At 34.1% G+C, this 25361-nt stretch overlaps 1 protein-coding gene across 1 annotated transcript in view; it reads right to left on the reverse strand.

Moving 5' to 3' along the window:
* Window positions 1-25361, reverse strand: part of ZBTB41 (zinc finger and BTB domain containing 41) — a 46864-nt gene that overhangs the window by 16001 nt on the left and 5502 nt on the right. The window contains exons 3-10 of the mRNA XM_036109069.2: window positions 20174-20381; window positions 19387-19456; window positions 17152-17299; window positions 13487-13616; window positions 8775-8870; window positions 7298-7404; window positions 5579-5684; window positions 148-236 (exon numbers count right to left, since the gene is read on the reverse strand). Of these exons, the coding sequence (XP_035964962.1) occupies window positions 148-236; window positions 5579-5684; window positions 7298-7404; window positions 8775-8870; window positions 13487-13616; window positions 17152-17299; window positions 19387-19456; window positions 20174-20381 (954 nt within the window). The remainder of the gene's footprint in view (window positions 1-147; window positions 237-5578; window positions 5685-7297; window positions 7405-8774; window positions 8871-13486; window positions 13617-17151; window positions 17300-19386; window positions 19457-20173; window positions 20382-25361) is intronic.

The raw sequence follows: 25361 nt of genomic DNA on the forward strand, positions 1-25361 counted from the left end.
TTCATGACATCAATTTTAATAAAATAAGTAAAAATCGTATGGGGAAAAGACAAAAAAATTTAACGAAGAACAACAAAGTTTAAATGTCCATATTTTACTCCTGAATAATTACACAAAGATATAAATAAAGTACCCATTAGCTTTTACCTGAATGCGTCCGAAAATGCATTTCTAGACTTGATTTGCCTTTAAAAATTTTCTTACAAACGTCACATTGATGAAAGGTTGCTTTGTATCTAAGAAACATAAAAAGGGTTGAGTTTTCAATATAACTTTAATAACATAATGAAAATAGGTTAATTTACAAAATTTACATATAATTCTCACATTAATAAAGCATAGAAATCCAAAGGAATGTGGAAATACTTTTAAAGTACCAACCTTACCTCTGGCTCTTCCTCCTCCAGTTACATTCAACATACAAATTTGTAAAAAGAGGTCCTTAGACTTTTAACTTTAAACCACTTACTTTTAAGATTTAAATCACTGGACTTCTGTATTATTATTATTTGCTATTAAAAATATCAAAGGAAAAATTATAGGGACAGAAACAGATCAATGATGGGTTGAAGGAAGAAAAAAGGAGTTGAACAAAGAAGTCTGGTGGAAATTTAGGGGTGATGGAACTATTCTGTATCTTGACTGTGGTAATGATTACATGACTACATGCATCTGTCAAAACTTGCGGAACTATACACTACAAACAATGAATTTCTCTGCATGTAGAGTATAACAATTAAATTTAAAAAATAGATGCTGGGGCTGAATGAAGAGAAACTACAGCAACCTCAAAATGTGCCTTCATCAAAAAGGTGACACTGCTCTAATTGGTTCACTTAATAACACAAATAATAAATACTACAAACTTGAACTTAAATTTTATACCTAAATTTTAAAAGAACAAGATACCAGTCCTTTATTTTTATTACAGATTAATAGACATAAAAAGCTATAAAGTACTCAAAGCTACCTTATCACGCAGTAGAGAGCAGTACCTAAGAATATGTGTTTGTGATTTAAACAATCCTAGACTCCAATTTCATTGTGAGGGATTGTGAGGATTAAGATATTTGTAAAATGATTCGCATTTAAGTGGTGGTTATTAGGAAAGCCTATCATCTCACCTTGGAAGTAATTCATACCTGATGAGTACATGCCAAATAATTAACTCAAATATAGGCTACTATAATGTTCTGTAAGACAGTTTGCTTTTAACAGATCTACTGAGTCTTACTGGAATGTTTAGCATATCGTTACCAATATTCAATAGCAATAGTACGCCTAAGGTTTCAAATGCCACTCATACTTTTCAAGTCATTCAACTCAACATTTACAAAGTGGCTACAAAAACTCCATGCAAGGCCCTGTCTTCCAGAAACTTACTTCTACTTGATGAAACAGACATTTAAAAAGATAATCTAGATTTAGTGACTTGGGAGTGTCACTGATAAACTTAGCAAAAGACCTGTAACCAGTATACTTGGTTTGTCTTATTCTGTTCATATCTAGTAAATACAAACAGAGATACAAACAGGGTCACCATGGGCACACACACAGAGACACAGCGGTACTCAACTAGGGGCAATTTTGCCCTGCATGGGGTATTTAGCAATGCCTGAAGACATTTTTGGTTTTCACAACTGGGGGTAGGTAGGTGCTACTGCCATCTACTAGATAGAAGCCAGGAATACCAATAAATAAACATTCTAGAGTGCACAGGACAGCTCCCCAACAAAGAATTATCTGGCCCAAAATGTCCTCCCCTTAGCTATGGCTAAGAAATCATGGTCTATACCATGAACGGAGTGAAGTTTTAAACATATAGATGCTCACAACACTTTAAGTGTCTCACAGTGAACATAGGATAAAGATAAAATGTACAAAGACCGCGATGGGTCAGGCCCTATATATGTACCTCTCCCTTCTCACATGGATGCTAGAGTATAGATTTTCCAGGATAGGAGGGATAAACAGTTCCAAATGAAGCTGAGATGCCCAGTGTGAAAAGGACTTAAAAATGTCTATTGGAGTTGGCAATAAGGAACTTATACTGACAGCAATTTAAGAGGTAAAGTCAGAGGTCATATAGCAACAGCTTATTATAGTGAATGGAAAGTGGAGAAGTAGATAAGGATACTGAAATAAAGTCACCATTTTAAAACGTTTAAAAGGGAAGAAGAAACATTAGAAAATAATGGGTAGGAGGAGTGGTGCTAACCTTAAGCACTCCACATTCTTTCCCTGGATAATCTTATTTTATGTATTCACATATAAATCTTTATCCACAGGTCAGTCTTCACTCCTGAGATTTAGACTTAGATTTACCTATCACATTTCATGTTTGAGTTTCCATTAAGCATCTCAAAGTCAATACACACCAAACAATTCATCATCTCCCTCTGTAAACTTAGTCCATCTTCTGTTTTCTCTATCTCACTGGCCAGTTTATCACCCACCCACTTGAAAAGTGGAATTCCTTGAAAACAGGAATTATCCATGACTACTCCCATTATCTCAAAAAACTAAGTATTTTTCAAATAAGTACCTTCTACTATTTATTACTAATGCTACTCCCGAGTTAGGCCCTCACCATCTTTTTCCTAAATTCTAGCAGCTTTCTAACTGGCTGATTTACTTGCCTCGATTTATCCACCACAAATCCAGCCTCCCTACACCAATAAGAGTGATCTACCCCAAAAGAAATCCAACTGTGTCACCCTCTTGTTTAAAATCTTCAGTGGCTGTTTATCACATAGGAATAAGTACTGGTTCCATAAAGGCTTCATATTCTAGATCCACCATTAGCCAACCCTTGTAGAAAGTGGAACCTACAGCTTCTGGTTCCATAATTATCTAGGCCAGCAGACAGGCCCACAGGCTCTTGTGGCAGTGAGGGAATCCCAAAATTCTTTCACAGGGTTTATAAGATGAAAGTTATTTTCAAAATAACACCATAACATTATTTGCCTTTCTCGTTGTGTTGACATTTACACTAATGACATGTACAAAGGACATGGGAGGTAAGAGTGCCAGTACGTCAGCTCTAACAAGGCCGCGGCACCAAAATGTACTAATCGTCATGTGCTCCTCACTGCCAGGCACTCACAGAAAGAAAAGAAAAATGTGGTGAAGGAGTTAAATTACTAATTTTTCTCAGTTTCAACCTTTCAGACTGTGGCCTTTGTAATGTTCTCTGTGACGGAGTGGCAACGACACAGCACTTCACCGCACACCCAAGTACCTGAGTCTGAGCGGTGGGCTGAAGGAGCCACTTCCTCACGAAATACCATCTTACTTGAAAGAATAAAAGACAAGAAAGAAAAAAAGACAAGCCACAGTTACAGACTTGAGTATTTGGCAGATATTTTCTTGAAAATTAAAGGAAGTAAAACTGTTACTTCAGTATTGGTCATCAATGATAAAGTTTGAGCTTTCAAGCTAGTATAAAAATTCTGGAGAACTTGCAGCTGCCCTTGTGATGTTGACAGCTTCCCAATACTCCTTTCTGAGAGACTAGAGGCAATATTAACAAATGTGATTTGCTGATCCTGTACTGTGAAATGTGCTAACATTTAGAAAATTGGCATAATTTAGTGAACCCATATTTTCCAAATGACAAATGCATCATATTACAATTTATGCACAGGTAAAAAAATTCATTCAAGTACAAGACCAATAGACTGTAACAGAGTATGAAAACTTCATTAATCTTGTTTCAGATTGCACCTTGCAACTACCTTTAAGAAACTAGCACTTAAACAGTTTTAGTGTAGTAGCAAAGACTAATAACCACAATTATCTAAGACTGCTATCATAATACTCCTTCTTTTACCAACTATGTATAGAGAGGCTAGATTTTCTTCATTTACTTCAAATAAAATAATGCATGGCAGCAGATATGATAATCCAACTGTCTTCTATTAAGCCATTAGAGAGATTTACAAAAATGTAAAACATGCCACTCTTAATATTTTTAACTTGTTTTGTAAAGTAGCTATTCTTCACAAATTGCTTTTTATGTGAGCATGCAATGGGTATATTACTATTTTTAACTGAATTAATAAATAAGTACTGAATTTTTTCTCAATTGAATTTTTAATATGATTTATATAATTTATTTAAACAATAATATAATTTTTATATTGTAATTTATGTAACAAGAGCTCCTGAGATACTGAATAATTTTTAAAAGTATAAAGGGGTTGAGAAAAAGTTATAGACCCTCAGGAACAAGTGAGTCTGCAGTTCAGTCTGTTTTCCACCCATTCATACAATATGCTGAAATTCTTATTTCCTTTAAAAAAAAAAAGATTTTATGTATTTATTTATTTGAGAGAGAGCGCACACAAACGACAAGAGAAACAGAGGAAGAGGGACAAGCAGACTTTGAGCTGATCACAGAGCCTGACGCTGGGCTTGATCCCACGACCCTGAGATCACCTGAGCCAAAATCAAGAGCTGGATGCTTAACCGACTGAACCACCCAGGTGCCCCCTTATTTCCTTTTCTATACAGCATCATGTATATCTTTCTGTCCTAGCACTTAGCAGGATTCCTATTATCTCATGAATAAAAGAATTCAGTGACTACAATGAGTACATTGATTCAATGAGTGAATCACTGAACAAAATCAGTGAAAGAAAATATAAACCAGTATGTGAAAATATAAAAAATGGATACAAATCAGCACTTCCCACTCTTCTTCAAAGTGGTCTATCACTTACTACATTTAAAGATACTATGTATATTTTGTTGATGATGCTCAGTATATTAACCTAAGTTTCTTGGCACCTATTACTTAGCATTTGTTCCAAACACCTAGTCCAAGAACATGGATTCTCTGAACATTTTACACTCAACAACTCATCTCAGTTAAACCTGAATACTAAATTTTATTAAAAAGTTGGTGTTCAAAAGAAAAAAAAAAGAGACCAAAAAACAGACTCTTAGAGAATAAACTGATAGTCACCAGAGAGAGGTGGGCAGGGGGAATAGGTGAAATAGGTTCGGGATTTAAGAGTACATTTATCATGATGATCACTGAGTAATGTATAGAACTGTTGAATCACTATATTGTGTATCTGACACTAATATAATATTGTATATTAAATATATTGGAATTAAAAAAAAAGTTGGTATTTAGGATAGCACATGCCTCCTTCAAATAAAATACCATTTTAAATGCTCAGTCTGGTTAAAAAGAAATCTAAATTCTGACTAGAAACATGTCCCAATAATTGCTCTTATTAAGTATAATATATAGGGCAGCACATTTATACTTTTAGGTAAAAGCCACAGCAACCAAAGATAAATGAAATGCCCAAAGAATTTCAAGATTTTATATTAGTCATTAACTTCAATGTCTACCACCTCTAGCCTTAAGTCAACTGAAAACAAGTAAAACAAAAATGTTTCACTGAATTCTGTTAGGTCAGCAGAGAAGCTATAGAAGCCAGAAAAAAGAGAGCTAGTTAACCTATCCCCAATTAAACAAAATAAACTATGAGACAAGTTGTAACTTTCCTCTAACCTATACTTATCCAATGTAGTAATTATGGGAAACTGCTTTTTCACTTACTTTTGCCACACTTTCTCTCCCAGGTGTACACTTTTGTAATGAACAGTGAGATGATCCCTACGACCAAAACATTTTCCACATTCTTCACATTGATGAGCCTTCTCACCTTAAAGACCCAAATATTTTGATTATAATATGCAATTCAGTTTTCCTCCAGAAATATATTATCAAACAGTAAGATAACATGATGGGAAATATACCAGAAAAGTAAGGCCACCCTTTATTCTGGGCTATTTGCTTTATATTCCTTACTCAAAAACCTTTCTTCAGTGAACCTATGCTTATTTTCATGGATGTGAGCCCTTTTCCCTCACTTGGAAAAGGAACGAATAGGGTTTTTGCTGTAGACTTCAAATCTTACCTTTCAATGTAACAGGACAAAATAAATGAAATTACTTCAAAACTCAGTAATTTTTTAGGAATATAGTAAGTCTAGATGTCAAACACTTCAAATGAAAATACACTGAATCAAGAAGAGGCTGTTTTACTGTTAATAAAAAGGACCTGAACATTTTCAGATCTTTGTACTTTATTTTTATTTTTTTAAAAGATTTCATTTATTTATTTGAGAGAGACAGCGAGAGAGCACAAGCGGGGTGGAGGGGCAGGGGGAGAGAGAGAAGCAGACTTCCCGCTGAGCAGAGCCCGACAAGGGGCTTGACCCTGGGATCATGACCTGAGCTGAAGGCAGATGCTTAACTGACTGAGCCACCCAGGCATCCCTCTTTGTATTCTATTTTTAAAATATTTTTCATCTATGGGGATTTCATACATTTATTTGTAATGAGCCAAAACACAAATATGAAGTAAAATTCTAAATGAGTCCCATTTCTCATCTCTGTTCTTCAGTTACAGAGGCTTGGCCTTTAAAAACCACTGTCTCAACTTAATCCAGATGCAATTAAAGCATGTGATCTCTAGAATTAGGAATTTAGAATTCTCCTCCTAAAAACGAAAATGCGTAATTTCAGCGAGCATCTCTTAAAGTGTTGATAACAACTGCATCCTGCAACCTCACTGGGATCATTTAAGAAAATAATTATATCTGTTGCATACTTTATACTTAGATTATGTTTATAATAATAATAATCACCTGTTCTACTGTGCTCATAGAGATGGCTCTTTCCCATTATTGTGCTCATATAGTTGGCTCTCTTAGCACTTCCTGAACATCAATCTGAGAGGAAAATATGAAAGAAAGCCCCAGAATATGAAACTTATAAATATGGTATAAAGATCTGAAATTGATCAGGATTATTAAGGTACTCTTTTCCAAAGATAGGGTTTCAAAAATTCACTATTACATAAACTTTAACACCCAATTATAATCATTTCTCTTCAAATATGTTTTGCTAACTTCTTTCAAATCCAATTAAAATGAGCAATGTTATCTTGGCATCTCCATTTAGAGAAATGTCAATATCAATTATTGTATACATCCACATAATATGCAAAATGCAAATTTTGACAATTTGATTAAAACAAACATCAAAATATAGTCTGTAGTCATAAAAGGCAACCAAATGACTAAAATTACAGTGAACAAAAACATGTCATAAAATTATGTCCCTTTCAGATATTTAAAAAAAAAATTTTCAGAGTCAGCATTATCAATGTCAAATTATTAAAATTATAGCCAATATAAACATGATGTAGTATGTCCTCTAGCGGGTGCTTTTTTAAAGGCTTCTGTAAACATCATTACAAAGTACACCTTACCTGAATGTATTTTTTTGTGCTTTGTAAGATGGTCATGACGAATAAATGTTTTCCCACATTCATCACATTCATATCTTTTATCATCGTGATGTACTCGTAAGTGAAGTCTATAAAGAAAAAAAAAAACTGAAGACCATAAAAACTGGTGACACCAAAGGTAAAATCCTGATTAACTCTAAATAGGGAAACTGGACTCACTCACCCTTATACATTATTTGCTCCACTTCTAGGACTTTCCTCTTTCCCCACTCTTTCACTATCTAACTCCAGGGTTCCTACTCAGCTCTTTCAAAAAAACACCTCAACATTTGCACATACACTACGTCTACATGACCTTCCTTCCTGACTTAAATCTACTTCACTGAACATACTAAATGTCTAGGGTTGTTATCTATCTGACTGGTGGAGTTTCAGAGATAGCAAAAGTAGGAATGAGTCAGAAGTAATTAGAATCAGACAAATGGGGTGACTTAAACTCACAATACAGCAAATAATTAAGAATTAACCCTTTTCTGGATGACTGATACCACTTACAAATCGATAGATGAGAATTTAGCAAATTTTATAAGTAATCAACTTTCTGACAATTACATTCTGCTACTTTTCTTCACACTAACCAAAGTTAGTTCATTTTATAGTCACCCAAAGACAGATTATAAAAGGTTTAAATTATTAAAATTCATTTAACTTGAATTATTTTTAGCACCATAATCCTCCCATCTATATATATCCCAGTGAAATGAATAGCTTTCCCATTCAAGTTGCCAAAACAGATACTGATTCCATAACTAAAACCAGTAAACCGACTGAGCTGCATCTAAAAAGGACCCATTATGTTTAAAATTTTTTAAAAAGAGGTAAAAGAAGTAAATAATAAATGAAAGTGTAAAAATTAAAGCCTTAAGATTAAAAACCCTAAGAGCATTAATAAACATGTAAAATGTATACATCTCACAGTAGGCAGTCATTTAATCAATTATTCAGGAAAAAGTCAACTTTTCATAAACTTCAAATGTGGTCAAGGATTCAGCTATAAAAACAGTTACACAGGTTACAACTAATACACAGAAGACTTTCCAAAACTGAGAGTCCTAGAGTTTTCAATTTTGCCATATTTCATACCAAAATATTTTTTTGATAATCAAGAGTAATGAAATACACTAAGGTTAGAATATCAGAGTTTTAATGAGTTTTGAATCAAAGAAAAGTAATGAAATAAACATTTAAATGACAGTGACTTGGACAGTAAAGCATTTAGCAAACTTGGTGATGAAATATTTAATATTTTGTACTATAGAATAAAGACTATTAAAAGTTGTAATGTGGGGGAAAAGTCTGTAAAGTTTTTTTGCATAATTTTGTTTACTGTAAGTGCTAAGAAATATTTTAATTCAACAAACAACTAATGCAATGATAAAACAGAATTAAAATAATTTATCTTACATATTTAATATAGGGGAAAAATGGCTTGACTTACCTGTATGAACTTCCATGACGGAAACTTTGCCCACAAATACTACAAAGATGAGGTTTTTCTCCACTGTGGATTCTCAAATGTTCTTTCAAAGTAGTTCTGTGTTAAAAATATACATTTATCTAGAGACTTTTTTAATGTTATTATTTATATTAAACATAGGCTCCCAGGAGTGCCTGGGTGGCTCAGTCAGTTAAGCATCTTACTCTTGATTTCAGGTCAGGTCATGATCTCAGGGTTGTGAGATCAAGCCCTGCATAGGGCTCCATGGTGGATGTGGAGTCTCCTTAAGATTCTCTCTCCCCCTCTTCCCCTGCCCCTTCCCCTGCTTGCAATTTCTCTCTCTCTCTCTCTCTCAAACACGGTATTCAGAAAGCTTACTAGAAAGGTAATCAAGCTAACAGATGTTATGACAATTTTCCCTTTCTCCTACAGTATTTTTGCTTTTTACTGGATTAGTCTCACCAGCATATAATCACGCCTGCTTCGTCTCTCTTCTTTAAACACACACACACACACACACACACACAAAATTAACTTTGGCTTCCTTTGCCATCAGTTTGCTCAAAGATTTAACTGTATAGCTTAAGCAGCTATCAAGGAGTACAATGAAAAATGCTCAATTGTTACTACTGCATTAAGTAAAACTGATGTGAATTTTAACAGAGAAAATTTAATAATATATAAGCCAACCCAGTTTATCAGTACTATTCCTTTCAAATATGTGCTCAGTATCTGTGAAAAGAATGTTTTAAGGCAAAGAAAGCTTTACAGGTACTTGTAACTTCCAGATGCCAATGTGAAAAGGGAAAACCATATAAAGAATACAATTACGGTCATTCCTAAATCTTCCAGTCCTACTGACCTGGGATGCACTTGTTAAAATAAAAAACAGAGACCAGCCTTGAAAATTCCCCAAACAAACAAAACCAGTTTAGTCCCACAAACAAAGCCTAATGTAGCTTATTTTGCAAGGATAACTTGTCCTGGGTCATTTGTTTATGCCTCTGAAAATCATAGGCAAAACTTAAACTGTTTCCCAAGGTTGATGTGAGGTAACCATTTATGTCCGAGTCTCATTCTGTGTTCTGGTTTGAGTGCTCCTGGTTTGCAAACTGTCTTTTTACATATGCACAATAAGCTTTTACTAATTACTACTTTGGTGATTCATTGGTTTTGCTTCTGTTATTTCTGAACTTTTGGCAGGCTATTGTATAACCATTGCTGCTCCAAATACATAGCCAGCATTTCCTATAGTTCTAACACTCGGAGATTTCCTACATATGTAAAGTGCTGAGTAAGGATAGACAAAGTTATTTTGGGAGGAAAGAAATAAAAGGCAATGTGTCTGACCTTTGCAGGCTTTTGACTGTTTCTACTACTTGGTTTTTATTTTAATCCCACATCTAGTGAGTGTTAAGGCTGAACCTGAAATGAAGGCAGATCTACGCCAGTAGATGGTGCTCTTCTACAAGGCCCACCAACACTGGACAGGTGGGTCTGCAGGTATATTCTGCTTTGTGGAAATTATCCCTAAAACTACTCCGAGACCCCTGCCTACTAAGTAATTTAAAGTAAAAAGATGGAGAGATTGTTTTAGTTTTTGGTTTGCTTTTTGTTTTTATAGAAAGACCTTTAAGAAAAAAAGAATGTATAATGAATAAAATAAACTGTATCCATCTGTAGGCTAAGATCAAGTGTAGCATATTGGTTTTCCTATTTTACCATCATATCAATTTGATATTTTAAGAATGTGGCATTTCTAATGTTTTAAAATTATGGAACTTGTATATACTGAAGGATATAAAATGTATACATATTGTTTAAAGAATGCTATTATTACACTTAAATGCAGGATAACACCTAGAATATTGCTATACCTTAGAATGCCTCTACATGTTCCTCCTTGATCTCTCAGATAACCATTTATGTTAACTATTCCCTTTCTTCTTTGTTTTACTACTTAGTAGTATATATCACTAAACAATATACTGTATATTTTTGAAAAACCAAGTAGCAAGCACAAATCTAACAATATTGCCACTATTAGCTAAAGAGCCCACAAGATAGTATGAACATGGTCTCTTTATCAAAGTCTGGCTGTAGCTTGCCTGAGCATTGGCAAGAGTCCTTTCCAACATGTCAGCGGGTAAAGTCATAAATAAATACTGGAAAAGAGGGCTCATCACAATCAGAGCACCTGACAATCTAGAGTGGATCAGGTACTAGAAGTCTGGCAGAAATACAGCCAAAGTAAAAAGGCTGATGTATATATTTTGCTTCTAAACTTACTATGAACTACCTCTAATTCTCACAGATAGGTCAAAAAAGAATATTTCTGTGAAATGAAACAAGTGTCCTCAGTTAAATCAAGTAGCAAGGCAAAAATATAAGAGTACAATGGTGTATGCTAGTATACTAGCATACAGGTACTATATAGTGGCAGAGTATAGATAAGAATTTGAATCAGGGAGAGGGAAACAGGGAGCTGCTATTCAATGGGTATGAAGTTTCAGTTATGCAAGATGGGTAAATTCTAGAGGTCTGCTGTACAACATTGTGCCTTAACACAATAATACTGTATTAGTAACTTAATACTGTATTGTAACTTAATAACAATACTGTATTGTGCACTTAAACATTTGTTAAGAAGGTAGATCTCATGTTAAATGTTCTTACCATAGAAAATAAAAAATAAATTTTGGGGTCAGACCCACTCTCACATTCTGTCCCCTAGTTAAAAGAGGAAACATGCCAGCAGGGGTCTTAGCAGTGACAACCCTCAATCTGTCATGGGGCATTACTACTACTAGTGCGGACTGACTACCCATTGTTACATATATATTGCACATCTCACAACCTGGAAACTTCATGCACCATCCTCCTATGAATTCCTTTTGCCTCTTTCCAGTATTAGAATTTCTATTTCCTGTAGCCCTTGTCTTCCTCTTCATCAGTTTACTTTCTCATTCTGGTGAAGCATACCCTTTAGTTGCTTCATGAGAAAGAGTACATCAAAGGCCAACTTTTTGATATCATGAAAAATGTCAATGATCCTCAGACTTGATTGTTAGTTTGACTACGAACAGAATTCTAGGCTGGAAATAATTTTCTTTACGAATCTTCAAAGTACAACTGTATCATCTTATTTCTAGTGTTGCTGTTCAGAGATGTCCAAGTAATTCTAATTCATAATTCAACATATGTAATTTTCCCTGAACAATGAGAAGCATACAGAAGCTTCTCTTTGTCCCCAGTGTTCTGAAATATCACAGTGATGTATCTTGGAGTAGGTTTATTTTCATCTAATGTCCTAAGCATTTGATGGGTAATTTTAGTCTGGCAACTCATGTCCTTCAGTTCTGGGAAATTATCTTGAATTATTCAGTGACGATTTTTTCCCTTGCTATTTTCATTGTTCGCTCTTTCTTTCTGGACCTCTTGACTGGTTCTCTAATGTTCTAATCCTTATTTTACACTTCTGTATCTTTTTGCTCTACCTTTTGGGAGATTCCCTCAACTTTGTTCTTCAATCCTTCCATTAGGGTCTTTACTTTGTCTATCATGCCTTGAATTTCTGGGAGCTCTGATTTGTTATAGCACCCTGTTCTTGTCTAATGGATTCTAGATCTTCAACTGGGGATATTCATAATATGAATATTTCTCATGAAGCAACCAGTTGTTTGTTTATTTTTTTGAAAGTTTTCTTCTTTCTGAATAATGTTTCCTTCAAGATTGTTTTTTGTTCCCGAATTGTGTTAGAATCTAGCTTCCATGTTAAATGATTTCGTTCTGTGTTTAATTCTTCTGTCCATGATTACATGTGATAGACTAAAAAGTAGATGGCACAATCAAAGAGCATGCATAAGTGGGCCTTGATGACTAGGCTTCACAGTAGGTGACCTGAGTGTACTATTTGTTATGGAATATATTTGCCCTCTGGGTGCTCAGATTTTCAGGGAATTGTTCTCTAATCTACTGCCTGGGGGGTAAAATCTAAAATCCAAGACATCAGCAGGGATAAGGCCTGTGGCTCACTGCTTTCAGCATTCAGAATGCATTCATCATATAACAACCTGGTATACTCCAGTCCAGATATCTGCTAAATAGGGATAGGGGTAGGTGCTCAGCAGCAATGACCTGTGTGGGTGGCAGAAGAAAATCCAAATAATCTAACTTATAAAGAAGTTTTTACTTAAGTGCTCCCTGTTCTGCCTCTCCTTCGCCCTAGTTCCAGAGGTATCTGATACTGCCCACTCCTACACCTTTTGTGGATTCTATGATGTAAACCATGTTCTCAATTTCTCCATTGCCACCTTGGGATTTGTCTTTCTTAGATCTGCTAAGTCAGTTCCCACTGATCCACCTGCTTTCTAGCTCCCGAATCTGTGTTGCTCTTTCCACATTTCTGTTCTTCCTGTCTTTGTAGCTTACTGTCTTTTAAATCAATCAATAACCTTTAATGTAGTTTTAGTGGGGTTTCAGAAAGAGACAAAGTGGTATCTATGTGAAATTTACCATCTAAACCTGCAAATCCTGACTTTATATCATCTTCTATCGCATTTTACATAATTTCTTCTTCTGTCCTTAAATTTCAAATTAAAGTATAATTTTAAGTATATCTTGTATTACCCTAATCCTTATAAACTATACTCATTAATTATTTCTATATAACAGTTACCAGGATTTTTCTGGGTGTGTAGTAAATTCCTCACCTTTCTCGTACTGATTTTCCACAGATAAAGCAAGTCCATTTTCTCTTTCCACCATGGGTACATTCTATATGGCGTTTCAAATTTCCAGTGTCATTAAACTGGCGACCACATATATCACATGGAAAAGGACCTAAAAAGGAAAGAAGAATATATATTTAAAGTTTAAAGAATAGATACTAAGTTAAATTTAATAGGATAGGTATGTTATGAATATATATCTACCACTGTAAGTGCATATATTATAACACAATGCAGTTATTCATTTATAGTTTTCTCTTCTCTTCTAGATTATTTATTCCTAGAAGGCAAGTTACACCTGCCTTCTCTATCATCCCTATATGCCTAGAGCTGAGTTTACAGTGTGGCATCTAATATAGTAATGCTGTATAATCTAATGGGTTAATAAATTGAAATGGCCAGTTCCTAGTTTGAAATCAGACTGGAACAAAGTAAAAAATGTTATATACCAGATTTCTGGGAAAAGAAGGTACTGAGAAACTTTGGAAGAATAAACAAAGGACTTCAGAGAGTTCATAAACTGGAAATGAACTGTTGTTCCCCAAAACCACAAATTTTTAATGATGTTGCTTAGGTTGAAAATACTGTAGACTCTACTGTGAACTCTAATGAGAAATTAATTATAATAGAACAATGGAAAAAAAATGGCATTTGGACACTGAAATTCAGAAGCATATCTATAAGCAGAATTGTTCAGTAGCCACAGTAGTTTTGGGCGAGCTTCAACATGTTTTTGAGATGACCTCAAAATGTATTAAGTATCTTTAACATACTCTCATTTAAAATCTCTAATATTTCCTCTTTCATGAGATCTGAGCCTTTTATTCATTTATTAACTAATTCAACAAGTATTTATTGATTCTTAATTCATATCTAACACTGGGTTAAGTAGAGTAGTGCTATGGAAAATCCCTCACCTCCTTACATCCCTTCCCCCCCCCAAAAAAACTCCAAGAAGGTGGAAAAAAGGAGATTCAGCATTTGCACAGCTAAAGATAAATAGATGAAGCAAATAAAAGCGAAAAGTGCCAAGATGAGTACATTATGGCAAGTGTATATTAGGCAAAGAGTGAAATAACTATACCTATTTTTGAAGGCTCCAGCTAAGTGAAGAAAGAAAGGAGCATTCTCCTTCATGTTCAGTTACTTACCAGTTTTCCAAAGGAAATACCTACGTTCTTTCCCCTATATTAGATACCCAGTTTTGCATGCAGCTAAACCTCCTTGAACTTGTATTTATGAAGCTATGCTGGGAAGGTACTGAAGCAGTTTTCATGCCAACTCTCTAAATAGGATAAAATTAGAAGATTTGACTTTAAAGCCAACTATGATTTTTATACTTATACACAGAAATATATTATTCTTCTACCCTAACTGTTCAGACTATTTCTTAGAAATATCTCCCTCTGATTTACAGAATATATAATCCTAATGTAGGTAGTGTAAGTATGTCTTTGAATAACCTAAAGCAGTAATACACAGGTGTGTGGTATGTGGACCAGCATCATCAGCATCAACCTGGGAATGTGTTAGAAATGCAAATTCTTGGGCCATACCTCAGACCTGAACCACTCACCTAGCATACAGTGATTCAAGTAAACAGAAGCATAGAGGTGTGATATGTGTATACATAAAATGTATATACTACATATTATATATATATACATATATTATACATATATAAAACATATGCACACATAGTTCTAATTCAACCACCTTTTGAGGAATGCTTTCTTCAACAATTCTGTTATCAGTTCAAGGATCTGCTTGTATAATTTTACTGACAGGAAAATAACCATTGTGCAAGATAAGTTACTTCAATTTATAAGTTCCAATACTTTAAAAAATTTCTAAATTAAAACTAAACCTATACCTTAGGATATCCACTTAATATTCTTAGAATGCCTATGTATTTACTAAATGATGTATTTAACAAATGTTGAAAGAGAAAATCAGGAACAGAAAAAGGAAGTGGCAGCAACTATGTTAACCATAAAAATTATTATATTTTGCTATGATGTTTCTAAAACATGGGACAAAAAAAGATTACCTATGGTTTTCATCTCAAAAAGGAAGAAGCCCACCAATTTCCCAGGAGAAATGCTTTTTCCTGGAACTAATGTATAAAGAAATTTCTCACATGCCTCATGCGATCATGAACATGTCTCCAACTACAGTTCTAGTAAGTATAAAAACTGCCTCATATGATGGCTTTTTAGAAACGCTGATGAAATACTGTGATAGAACAACTTACTAAAGGCAATTCAAAAAGTACTAAGCTAAGAAAATAATCTTCCAGCATACATGTCTTATATACTAGAATTGCAAAGATTAAAGGTTCCTTATTGCACAATTGTTCTACCTTTCCCAGACAAAATATTTCAAGGTTCTTTCATGTAATTTTAAGACCCTGGGTCACCATAATTACCCACCTCTTGAGAATGTACTTGTCAATATCCATCTTGAATGTGGTATCCAGAAATGAATGCAATATTACAGATGAATTTAAAATCAGTGAGATAATTACCTCCCTGATTTTGAACAACAGATTTTTATTAACATAGTTTAAAACTATAGTGGTTTTTGTCAGTCATATGATATTATTGGTTCAGATTGTGCCTAAAAAGCTTCTGCTTTTAAGTCCATCTGTAAATAGAAGAGTTTGGATTCTGTACCATTTTACAGTTCTGCAATCCCCAATGACTAAAAGTCAGATAATTCCCATGTTTATGACTTTGTATTTACTCTTAATTTTAACTTAATTTGTTTTAACCTTTTCCATAGCACAAAGATTTTTTTTTTTACATTTTTATTTCCTGCCATATCAACTACCCCTGCCAGCTTTATGTCATCTACAAATTTTATAAGCATTAAGTATCTATTTTCAGCTGTCAATAAAAACATTGATCAGGACAGGGAAAAGGCTGCCTTCTGCTTGGAAGGCAGCTATGCTCACCACTATATCACCAATGCTGCAGAGCAAATAGCCTCTACTTTGGATGACAGTAATTCCCTATCAGTATTAACTGTCACAAATGTACCTAATGGTACTACCATCTAGCACACAAGTTTCCATCGTGACCATAAGCATTAGACAGAGGATTCGTCAAATACAATACTGAATGCCACATATACTAGGTTCATTTCATTCCCTGAAAAATGAGTTTTTCCAAAACAAAAATGCCTTATTCAAGCACTCACAGACCTACCCAACAATCAACTGTGAATAAATGCAGTTTATGACCACAGACACATCTGCCATCAAAACAGAAAATAAACATATTTACTCAACCGCAGGAATAGCAGCAAATCCAGTGTTCCTCCCAATTTATCTGACTTCCTTCTCCTAAAGTGGTTCAACAGCAGCAGGCTCCTCTAGCATGATGTGATAATCAATAATTGCTATGACTGGGGTGCCTGGGTGGCTCATTCAGTTGAGCGTCTGAGTCCTGATTTTGGCTCAGGTCATGATCTCAGGTTGTGAGACGGAGCCCCATGTCGGGCTCCGCACTCAGCACAGAGTCTGCTTGAGATTCTCTCCTTCACCCTCTGCTCCTGCCCCGCTAAAATAAATTAACAAAATCTTAAAAAAAAATTACTTAAAAAATAGCTGCTATGACTGCTCTTAGAAAAAGTAATTTGCTTACCCAGATGGAACTTTTCTTGATGCTTTAACCGTGCAAATCGTGATTTGAAATGTTCTTCGCAATAGGTACACTTAAAAGGTTTATCTTGAGAATGTAGAATCATATGTTCCTCCAAGTGTGGTCTTCGAGTAAAAGATTTCTTACAAATCTAATAGAAAATGTACACAAAATGTAAGGGAGCCTGAATTAAAAATTAAAATACCAAGCTCATGATGTGAAATAAACATATAAATTCAAGTAGTTAAAGAGAAATTTCTCCCATCAGAGAAGTTACCAAAAGTATAATCAATTTCTCATTGTGCAGAAAAAAATGCCTTGGAGGAATTATAGTACGGAGTTATTTTAAATTTGTACTAAAGGTAGCTGAATTTCAACTCCTTAAATTTCGAATAGGCTAATTTCTAGGATTACACAGCAATCTTAGTATCTTGATTCTAGTCAACATTTCTAAAATCCATTAAATTTGTATTTTAAATCACTTATATGTCACGAATAAAATGTTTTATTATTGTTGCCATATATTTAATTAGGAATAAGAATAAGAAACCACAGAAAAATAATTTTAGCATTTCTCTCTTAAAGTGGTCAAAAGGAAGAGATACAACCTTTTAAAGAAATCTGGCAGAAATGAGATTTAAAAAGGGGGAGGTCAATGTAGGTTCATCATTGTAACAGATATGGGGGGATGCTGATAATGGGGGGTGACTATGCATTTGTGGAGGCAGGGGTATATGGGAAATCACTATCTTTCCTCAAAAATTATGCTATAAAACTTAAACTGCTCTAAAAAATAAAGTCTTAATTTTTTTTTATTAAAAAAGTTGGGGGAGAAGGGGCTGCTATCACAATGACGACGACAACAACAACAACAAAACAACAATAATTATAGCATGTACTATATACCAGGCACAACGCTAAATAATTCATGGTTTATTTTACTTAATTCTCACAATAATCCTATGAGGTAGATATAATTATTATAATCATTTTACAGCTGAGGATGATGAAGCTTAGCAAGGAGAAGAAAGCAGCTTATGTAGATTCAAATAGTTAATAATTAACTTCAATCCCTAGAAGCTGAAATCAGAGAAATGGTAATAATTTTGTTGTATACATAAACTGAAGCCTGAAAATAAGGAAGACAAATGATAGCTTGTGACTCCTTCAAACAATATTTACCTATATAATGAAAAAAGTACTAGGGGGTGTGGCAGGATATCTAAAAATCCTTTGCTACTACTGGAAAAAGAGAAACTAATCCCCATCCCCTTAAATCTGACCTGGCTGTAGTGACTGTTTGACAACAGAATGTGTTGAAAGTGATGCTGTCTGATTTCTGAAGCTAGGCCATAAAAAGTCTGATAGTTTTGGGGTGCTTGGGTGGCTCAGTTGGTTAAGCATCTGACTCTTGATTTCAGCTCTGGTTGTGATCGTGCGTCATGGGACTGAGCCCCACGCCGGGCTCTGTGCTTGGTGGGGAGTCTGCTTGAGATTCTCTCCCTTCCCCTCTGCTCCTCCCCCTCTACTCACACGTGTTCTTACTCTAAAAATAAATAAATCTTTTAAAAAAAAAGTCTGATAGTTTTTATCTAGGCTTCTTTGAGCTTAGCTACCATGACAGAAAGAAGATTAAGTAGCCTCATGAAGAGACTACTTGTGGAGAAGAATCAAGGTCCCTAGCCAACTGTCCTTGCTGAGCCCTTTGTCAGCCAACACCAAGTTCCAGTCGTGTGAGTGAGACACTTGGAAGTGGCTCCAAACCAAACCAGACCACTTGTATCAGCTGAAAACAACTGAGTGACTTCAGTTGACACCACGTGGAACAGAATTACCTAGCAAAGCTGTGCTCCGAATGTAATTGTTGACCCACAAAATGGTGGGATATAATAAAACAGTTGTTAAAGACCACTAAGTTTTGAGACAGATAACCAGAAGTGGGGGGAAAGTTCTAACATTTTAATTCCTACTTACACAGTAATGTCAGTTTATATACACAAATATAAGCACATGGTATGGTAGTTACATTAAAAATAAAAACTAAGATTTTCATCAGGTCCACCATCTAAAAACTAACCTCTATGGGGCTTAATTTACAAATATTAGGATAACTTTGTATAAAAGAAGGATTCTAAAAGTGAGATAAGCTAGGTTTATATTACTCTAAAATCTAATTACTTTCCCCAAAGGTAACATTTCATTTATTTTGGTTTTCTACTAAAAATTCAAAGCTCTTACGTCGCATTTCCAACTTTCACTCTTGGTCTTCTTAATGGAAATAAATTCTTGTGCATTTTCAGGGTGAAATCTACAAGAAAAAAAAGACTATTAGGAAAAGATTATATTAGTTAAGTCCATATTCCATATGATCTGTCAACAGTAATTATAAGAATCAGGCACTGATTCCTTTCATAAAGAGACAGGCACATGTAAATACCTTAAGAATATAGGTATTGCTAACATTTAAAAATGTGTATGCCTAAATTTATGCAGAAAAAGTCAAAGAAAAGTCTAATATTTTAAATGTATTCAGGAACCTAGCTATTCACAGATAATCTTCAAGGTAATTCACTTTTTTTTTTTGATCCAAATTTCAGTAAATTTCCTTTCTTAAAATTAAATATGCAATACTATACTAAACATGCTTTCTTTCACAAATTTTTACACACTAAAGACAAAGTTGAGCATGAGGAATAAGTTTCCTAGAGTTCTAAAACCATGTATTTTGAAAATATACTTGTCAAAACCCAAAATAAAAAACAGGATAACCAAAATGCGGTCTTAAACCTCTATAGTTCTTGTTTCAACATCAAAAAACTTCATCTCAATAGCATTAATAAAAAACAAACTAACATTTATTGCTCTTAATAAATCTGTAATCAAATATATTTGCAATAAAAATTGTTTGGAAAATATTAAGCAAAGAAAGAATCGGAGACAAGCACTCCATGGATGTTTTTAGCTTACTCCATATTTAAATTAGAAGGCACAAGAAAGTATATTATGGAAGCAAGATAATACTTGCCTCTTAACATGCTTGGCTAAAGTCTTCTTGCTTGCATGAAGTTTATTACAGTAAGGGCACTTGTGCTCCTTCTTATGAAATTCTGTTTCATTACTGTGCTTCTTTCTGTGAACAGTTAGGTTAGACTTTGTTGAATAGCGCTGGTGACAAATATCACACTCAAAGGGCTTCTCACCTGTGTGAACACGTGTGTGGCTCTCATATTTCCCTATAAAAAGAGATAAATTAAAATTAAATTCAGTACATTTAGTACACAGTGACTGAAATTCGACAGTTGAATAAAATTTCATGATTAATAACATATTTAATACACACACCCACACACAAAAGTAGAAAAAAGTTTACCTAAATATGTATCTCTGATAAACTTCAAGACCTACTACTTTGATCTCACTGCTTTCCTTGAAAACTTGGGTCATAAAAAAAAAAAAATTATTCATGTTTACACATTTTAAAAATCAAGACTTTGGGTGCCTGGGTGGCTCAGTTGGTTAAGCAACTGACTTCGGCTGGGGTCATGATCCCGGAGTCCTGGGATCAAGTCCCACATCGGGCTCCCCCTGCTCAGCGGGGAGCCTGCCTCTCCCTCTGCCTGCCACTCACTCTGCTTGTGCTCACTCTCTCTCTGTCAAATAAATAAATAAATCTTTAAAAAAAAATCAAGACTTTGGGTAAATTTGCTTAAAATTCTGTTGGCAAATTCTCTGAACTTACTGAGGGTTCTAGAGGGGTGGGGGGTGGGAGGATGGGTTAGCCTGGTGATGGTATTAAGGAGGGCACATTCTGTATGGAGCACTGGGTGTTATACGCAAACAATGAATCATGGAACACTACATCAAAAACTAATGATGTAATGTATGGTGATTAACATAACAATAAAAAAGAAAAAATAATAAAATATATATATTTTGGGGGCGCCTGGGTGGCTCAGTCATTAAGTGTCTGACTTCGGCTCAGGTCATGATCCCAGTTGGGCTCCCTGCTCGGCAGGGAGTCTGCTTCTCCTTCTCCAGCCTGCTTCTCCCTCTCTGGCCTACCCCCTGCTTGTGTTCCCTCTCTCGCTCTCTCTCTCTATCAAATAAATAAAATCTTTGAATAAAATAAAATAAAATATATATATTTTTCAATTTAAAATTGACTTTCATCAAAAGTTCTACTCATCACTTAAGATTACTGTTTTTATACTTCACTTTTACTATGTATATGCATAAATAGAAAGAAATTTTCAGATTTGACAGTCCTTTTAAAAATACCTTAAAAAGGCAAAATAATATACTTATGTTTCTTATAATACATAACAGTTTTATCTATCTTCCCACAGAAAGTAATCTGGAAATGGTACCACATATCTAGATCACTCAACAAAACCTATACTTCACTACAGCATATTCATGTAAGATCTCTCCAACTTATAAGACATTAGAAAACAAGTAAATCACCTGTACTTGATGCATGCTTAACGCTAAACTGCTAAAGTCAACACATACGGGAAGTATCAAAGAAAGCAGGAAAAGGAAAAGATGAACTGGTATAATGCATAGACATCCAGAGTCATACTAATATGAGATTTGTATTATAATCTGAATACATATCTAAATTCTGTACAAATGTTACAGGTTTCTCCAGCAGGGAAAACAAAAACAAACAAAAAAAATCAAGAAATTTTAACATGGACCTTCCAGGGGAAAAGGTTACGATAAAAAATGAAATAAAAGGATATATTTTGGCTTAATTTTAATTTTTTTCCTATTTAGACTAAAATTTTTTCACATCATTATTTAGAATAGAAATTTCTAAAGTCCAGAGACAGAACAGCATCACAGGTAAGGGCACAGACCCTGGGTCCATGTACCCAGATATAAATGCTGGCTCTTAAAATAACAGGCTATCGGACCTTGGACAAATAACCTTTCTATGCCTAAAATCTTTCTCAAGTGAAAATACGAAATGAAAATATTTACTACATAGGATTGTCATAGGAATAAATGAATCAATACACATTAAAGCACTTCTAACAGTGTCTGACACATTGTAAACTATCAGTTAATGTTTGCTATTATTACTCTGGAATGAAAGCTGTGAATGTGCACATCTAGAGTAGTAGAAATTTCAACGAAGGACACTTTTGAGCAAAAAGCAATAAAAATAAGAAAAAATATATTGGTAAGAACAGGAGTTTTCAATTAAAAGCTTAGCTTTGCTCTGCAAAATAAGTGTATACATTTTTATTCAGGCCAAAACTAATGTAAAAGCGTAGCAGCATTTCAGTCATATACTTAGAAAAAATTCTATCTATGTCATGGAAATTAGGAAAAAAAAAAATTCCAGACCACTAAAGAAAAAAGATAATCACAATTATTTTTCCTCTTAGTAAAATAAATGAGTTCACCAATCTATTACATATATCTATGTATGATTAAATTTAGTAAACACATAGTATATTACCCAAAATTAATTCCACTGCACTTACATAAAGAATACCTAGGAAAGGGAACCAAAGTATTTTCCTCAAGGGAGGGGGAAGGCTGACAATTACAGGCAAAGAAAAACAGAAGTATGATGAAAATCTATTAGGTATTTATGTATAGACCACATAGATGATGTCGATGCATTATTTACATACATGTAGTCAAAAAACTCAATGTTTGGTTACCTGTTAAATTAGCTATGTGATCTTAATTAAGCTAATAATTTAACCTCTCTGAGTTTATTAATACTGCATGGGGTTGTGAGAAGTACACGAGTTAATATATACACAACGCTTAAGACGTTCTAGCACATAGTAAGCACTAATAAATATTAGTCATTTACTACTATTATTACATGGTTACTAGTCACAGTGCAGACATGTAGGTATACTTCAAATATAAATATGGATATAGCTGATTTATGAATATACATTACAATAGATCAGAGTGGGGTTTCAGCTGAGAACACTGTAAGAACTTCACTTTTTCCCCTTGCCATTGTTAAAATGGCCTAGTATTTCTGTCCTCTCTCTGCCACTGCTGGGGCATACTCTCCATTTACACATGCATACACATACCCTACCATCACCACTTCCTCTGCTGTGTTCAAGGGATGAGATTTAACACCGGCATTTATTGAGGGAAAGGTGTTCTTCTGTGTCCCCAAGTGAAATCTGAAACATCACAAATAAGTAGGTTCTATAGAACAAGAGCTGAGCTATGTTATGGTTTAAATCAGTGTTTTACAAACTAAAGGTCATTAGTGTTCATGAAATAAATTCCTTAGGTTGTGACCCGGGCGGGGGGGGGGGGGGGTGGAGAACAGAGTAGAAAATACGAGTAAATTCACATTAGTTTTGTGCAATTTTTTGCTTCAATTTATGTATGAGCACATGTGTAAATACGTATATTATATAATAAAATATGCATCTCTGACCCTGAACTATCCAAAACACTGATTTACATTACTTTTTGCAGGGTATAACCAGACCATTACTGTTACAATATCTTTGGGAAAATATTTTCTGAGTTGATCTTATCCTTTTTCTGTTATTATAATAAGGCATTCATGTATTAGATTCTTTAACCTTTATTACACATCAACTAGGTATAAAGTACAGAATCCAAACATTATTAGTATGTACTAAAATCCCACCATTTTAATTTCGAAAAGATTGAGGTCATTGCATGGAATTAAAAAGTTTTCCTTGATTGTGAAAGTTTCCACATTTCATTTTTATTAAACTTGCTTTTCAAATTATGTAAGTGACACACACTTGTGGTAAAAAAAAAAAAAAAAGTGTAAACAAATCAAGAGTATATAGTGTGATGTTTAAATGATTAACTTTTAAGTATTTTTTTTAGAATAGGCCCACTCTTAACTGCGCATTAACTGTGTATATTTAGTTAAAAGAAAACCAACCATCTAATGCTTAAATCTCATTTTTATACCCAAGTGAACAAAAACAGCAACTTAATAAAGTCTTAAAGTGTAAGAAAATTTTTTCACCATATTTTGTATTTCTAATGAAAATGGCTTTGATGAAAAGATGTTAATCATTAATAGCATTTTCCTTTTAATTTTTTCTTGCTTGCAAATACAAATTAAGTTACATGTAGTTGAATAGTAAAACCATCAAAATGACAGTTAAATTAAAAATCAAAAGCACTTTTAACTATTAAACTTCCACTCTCCTACAGACAGGAAGACTTAAGATTTAACCAAGAAAAAAAATTTTAGCCAGAAGAGCCAAAATTAAAAAAAAATTAATTTAAATAAATTAAGCAGAGTCCAAAGAGACCAGTGAAAATACATAAATTTGAACGATTCATTATGACATTAAGAATCTCTAAGGTGAAAAAACTTTTTTAAGTTATTAATTCAATTTTATGCACACAGGCATTGCAAGGCCAGTTACCTCTATGGATTTGATTTTCTGAATAAAAGAGACACAACTTCTGTGGAAACACTGAACCCATAAGAGTCAGGTAGATCTCCAGGGAATTTTTTCCCCAGTGGGGAAAAATTTTAATCTCTAAAGAAATTCCATGTTTAAAAAAACTGATAGCAGTGTGGGAGGTACAGAGCATAAATACAGTCAATATCTACATCTGTTTCTTCTTATGGGGTGAGGGGAGATTCAACAATAAATCAAAATGTGCATTTCAAATAAGTTTTCAATAAAAAATCATATTCCTTCAGAGAATAATATACTACATCCAACCATTCTTGATTACCAAAAGAAAACGCATAATATTAACAAATTTCATCCACAGAATTTTTCTGAAATGAATCCCAATATGAACTGTGTCCCAAACTAAAGAAATTTTCACATGAAAAAACTTGACCTTGTGCTTAAAAATTTATTATTCCCCCATATGGGTTATGCAAAATTACCAGTCAGATTTTGTGAGCAGTTTTCACAAAGAGAAACATTGCCAAATTAGCTCATTATTTATTTGATATTGCTAAATCTTCTATTATTCCTTGAATTTATTCATATGGCATACTCTAAAAAATACTTAACTAAAATACTTAACCTTAAAGAATTGTGTCATTGTTATAACTCTTCTCTATTAAGAACAAAGTGGAATCTCTGTCAGGTTGGTCTAAAGAGTCACATTTTTTAAAAGAGCTGTAAAGCATTTTCTACCTCTAGGAGAGATTATAAATTTAATCCAAGGGAAGATTTTAGTTCCCAGTAGGAACAATAAAAAAG

Source organism: Halichoerus grypus, chromosome 7 (assembly GCF_964656455.1).
Source record: "Halichoerus grypus chromosome 7, mHalGry1.hap1.1, whole genome shotgun sequence".
Classification (NCBI taxonomy): Eukaryota; Metazoa; Chordata; class Mammalia; order Carnivora; family Phocidae; genus Halichoerus; species Halichoerus grypus.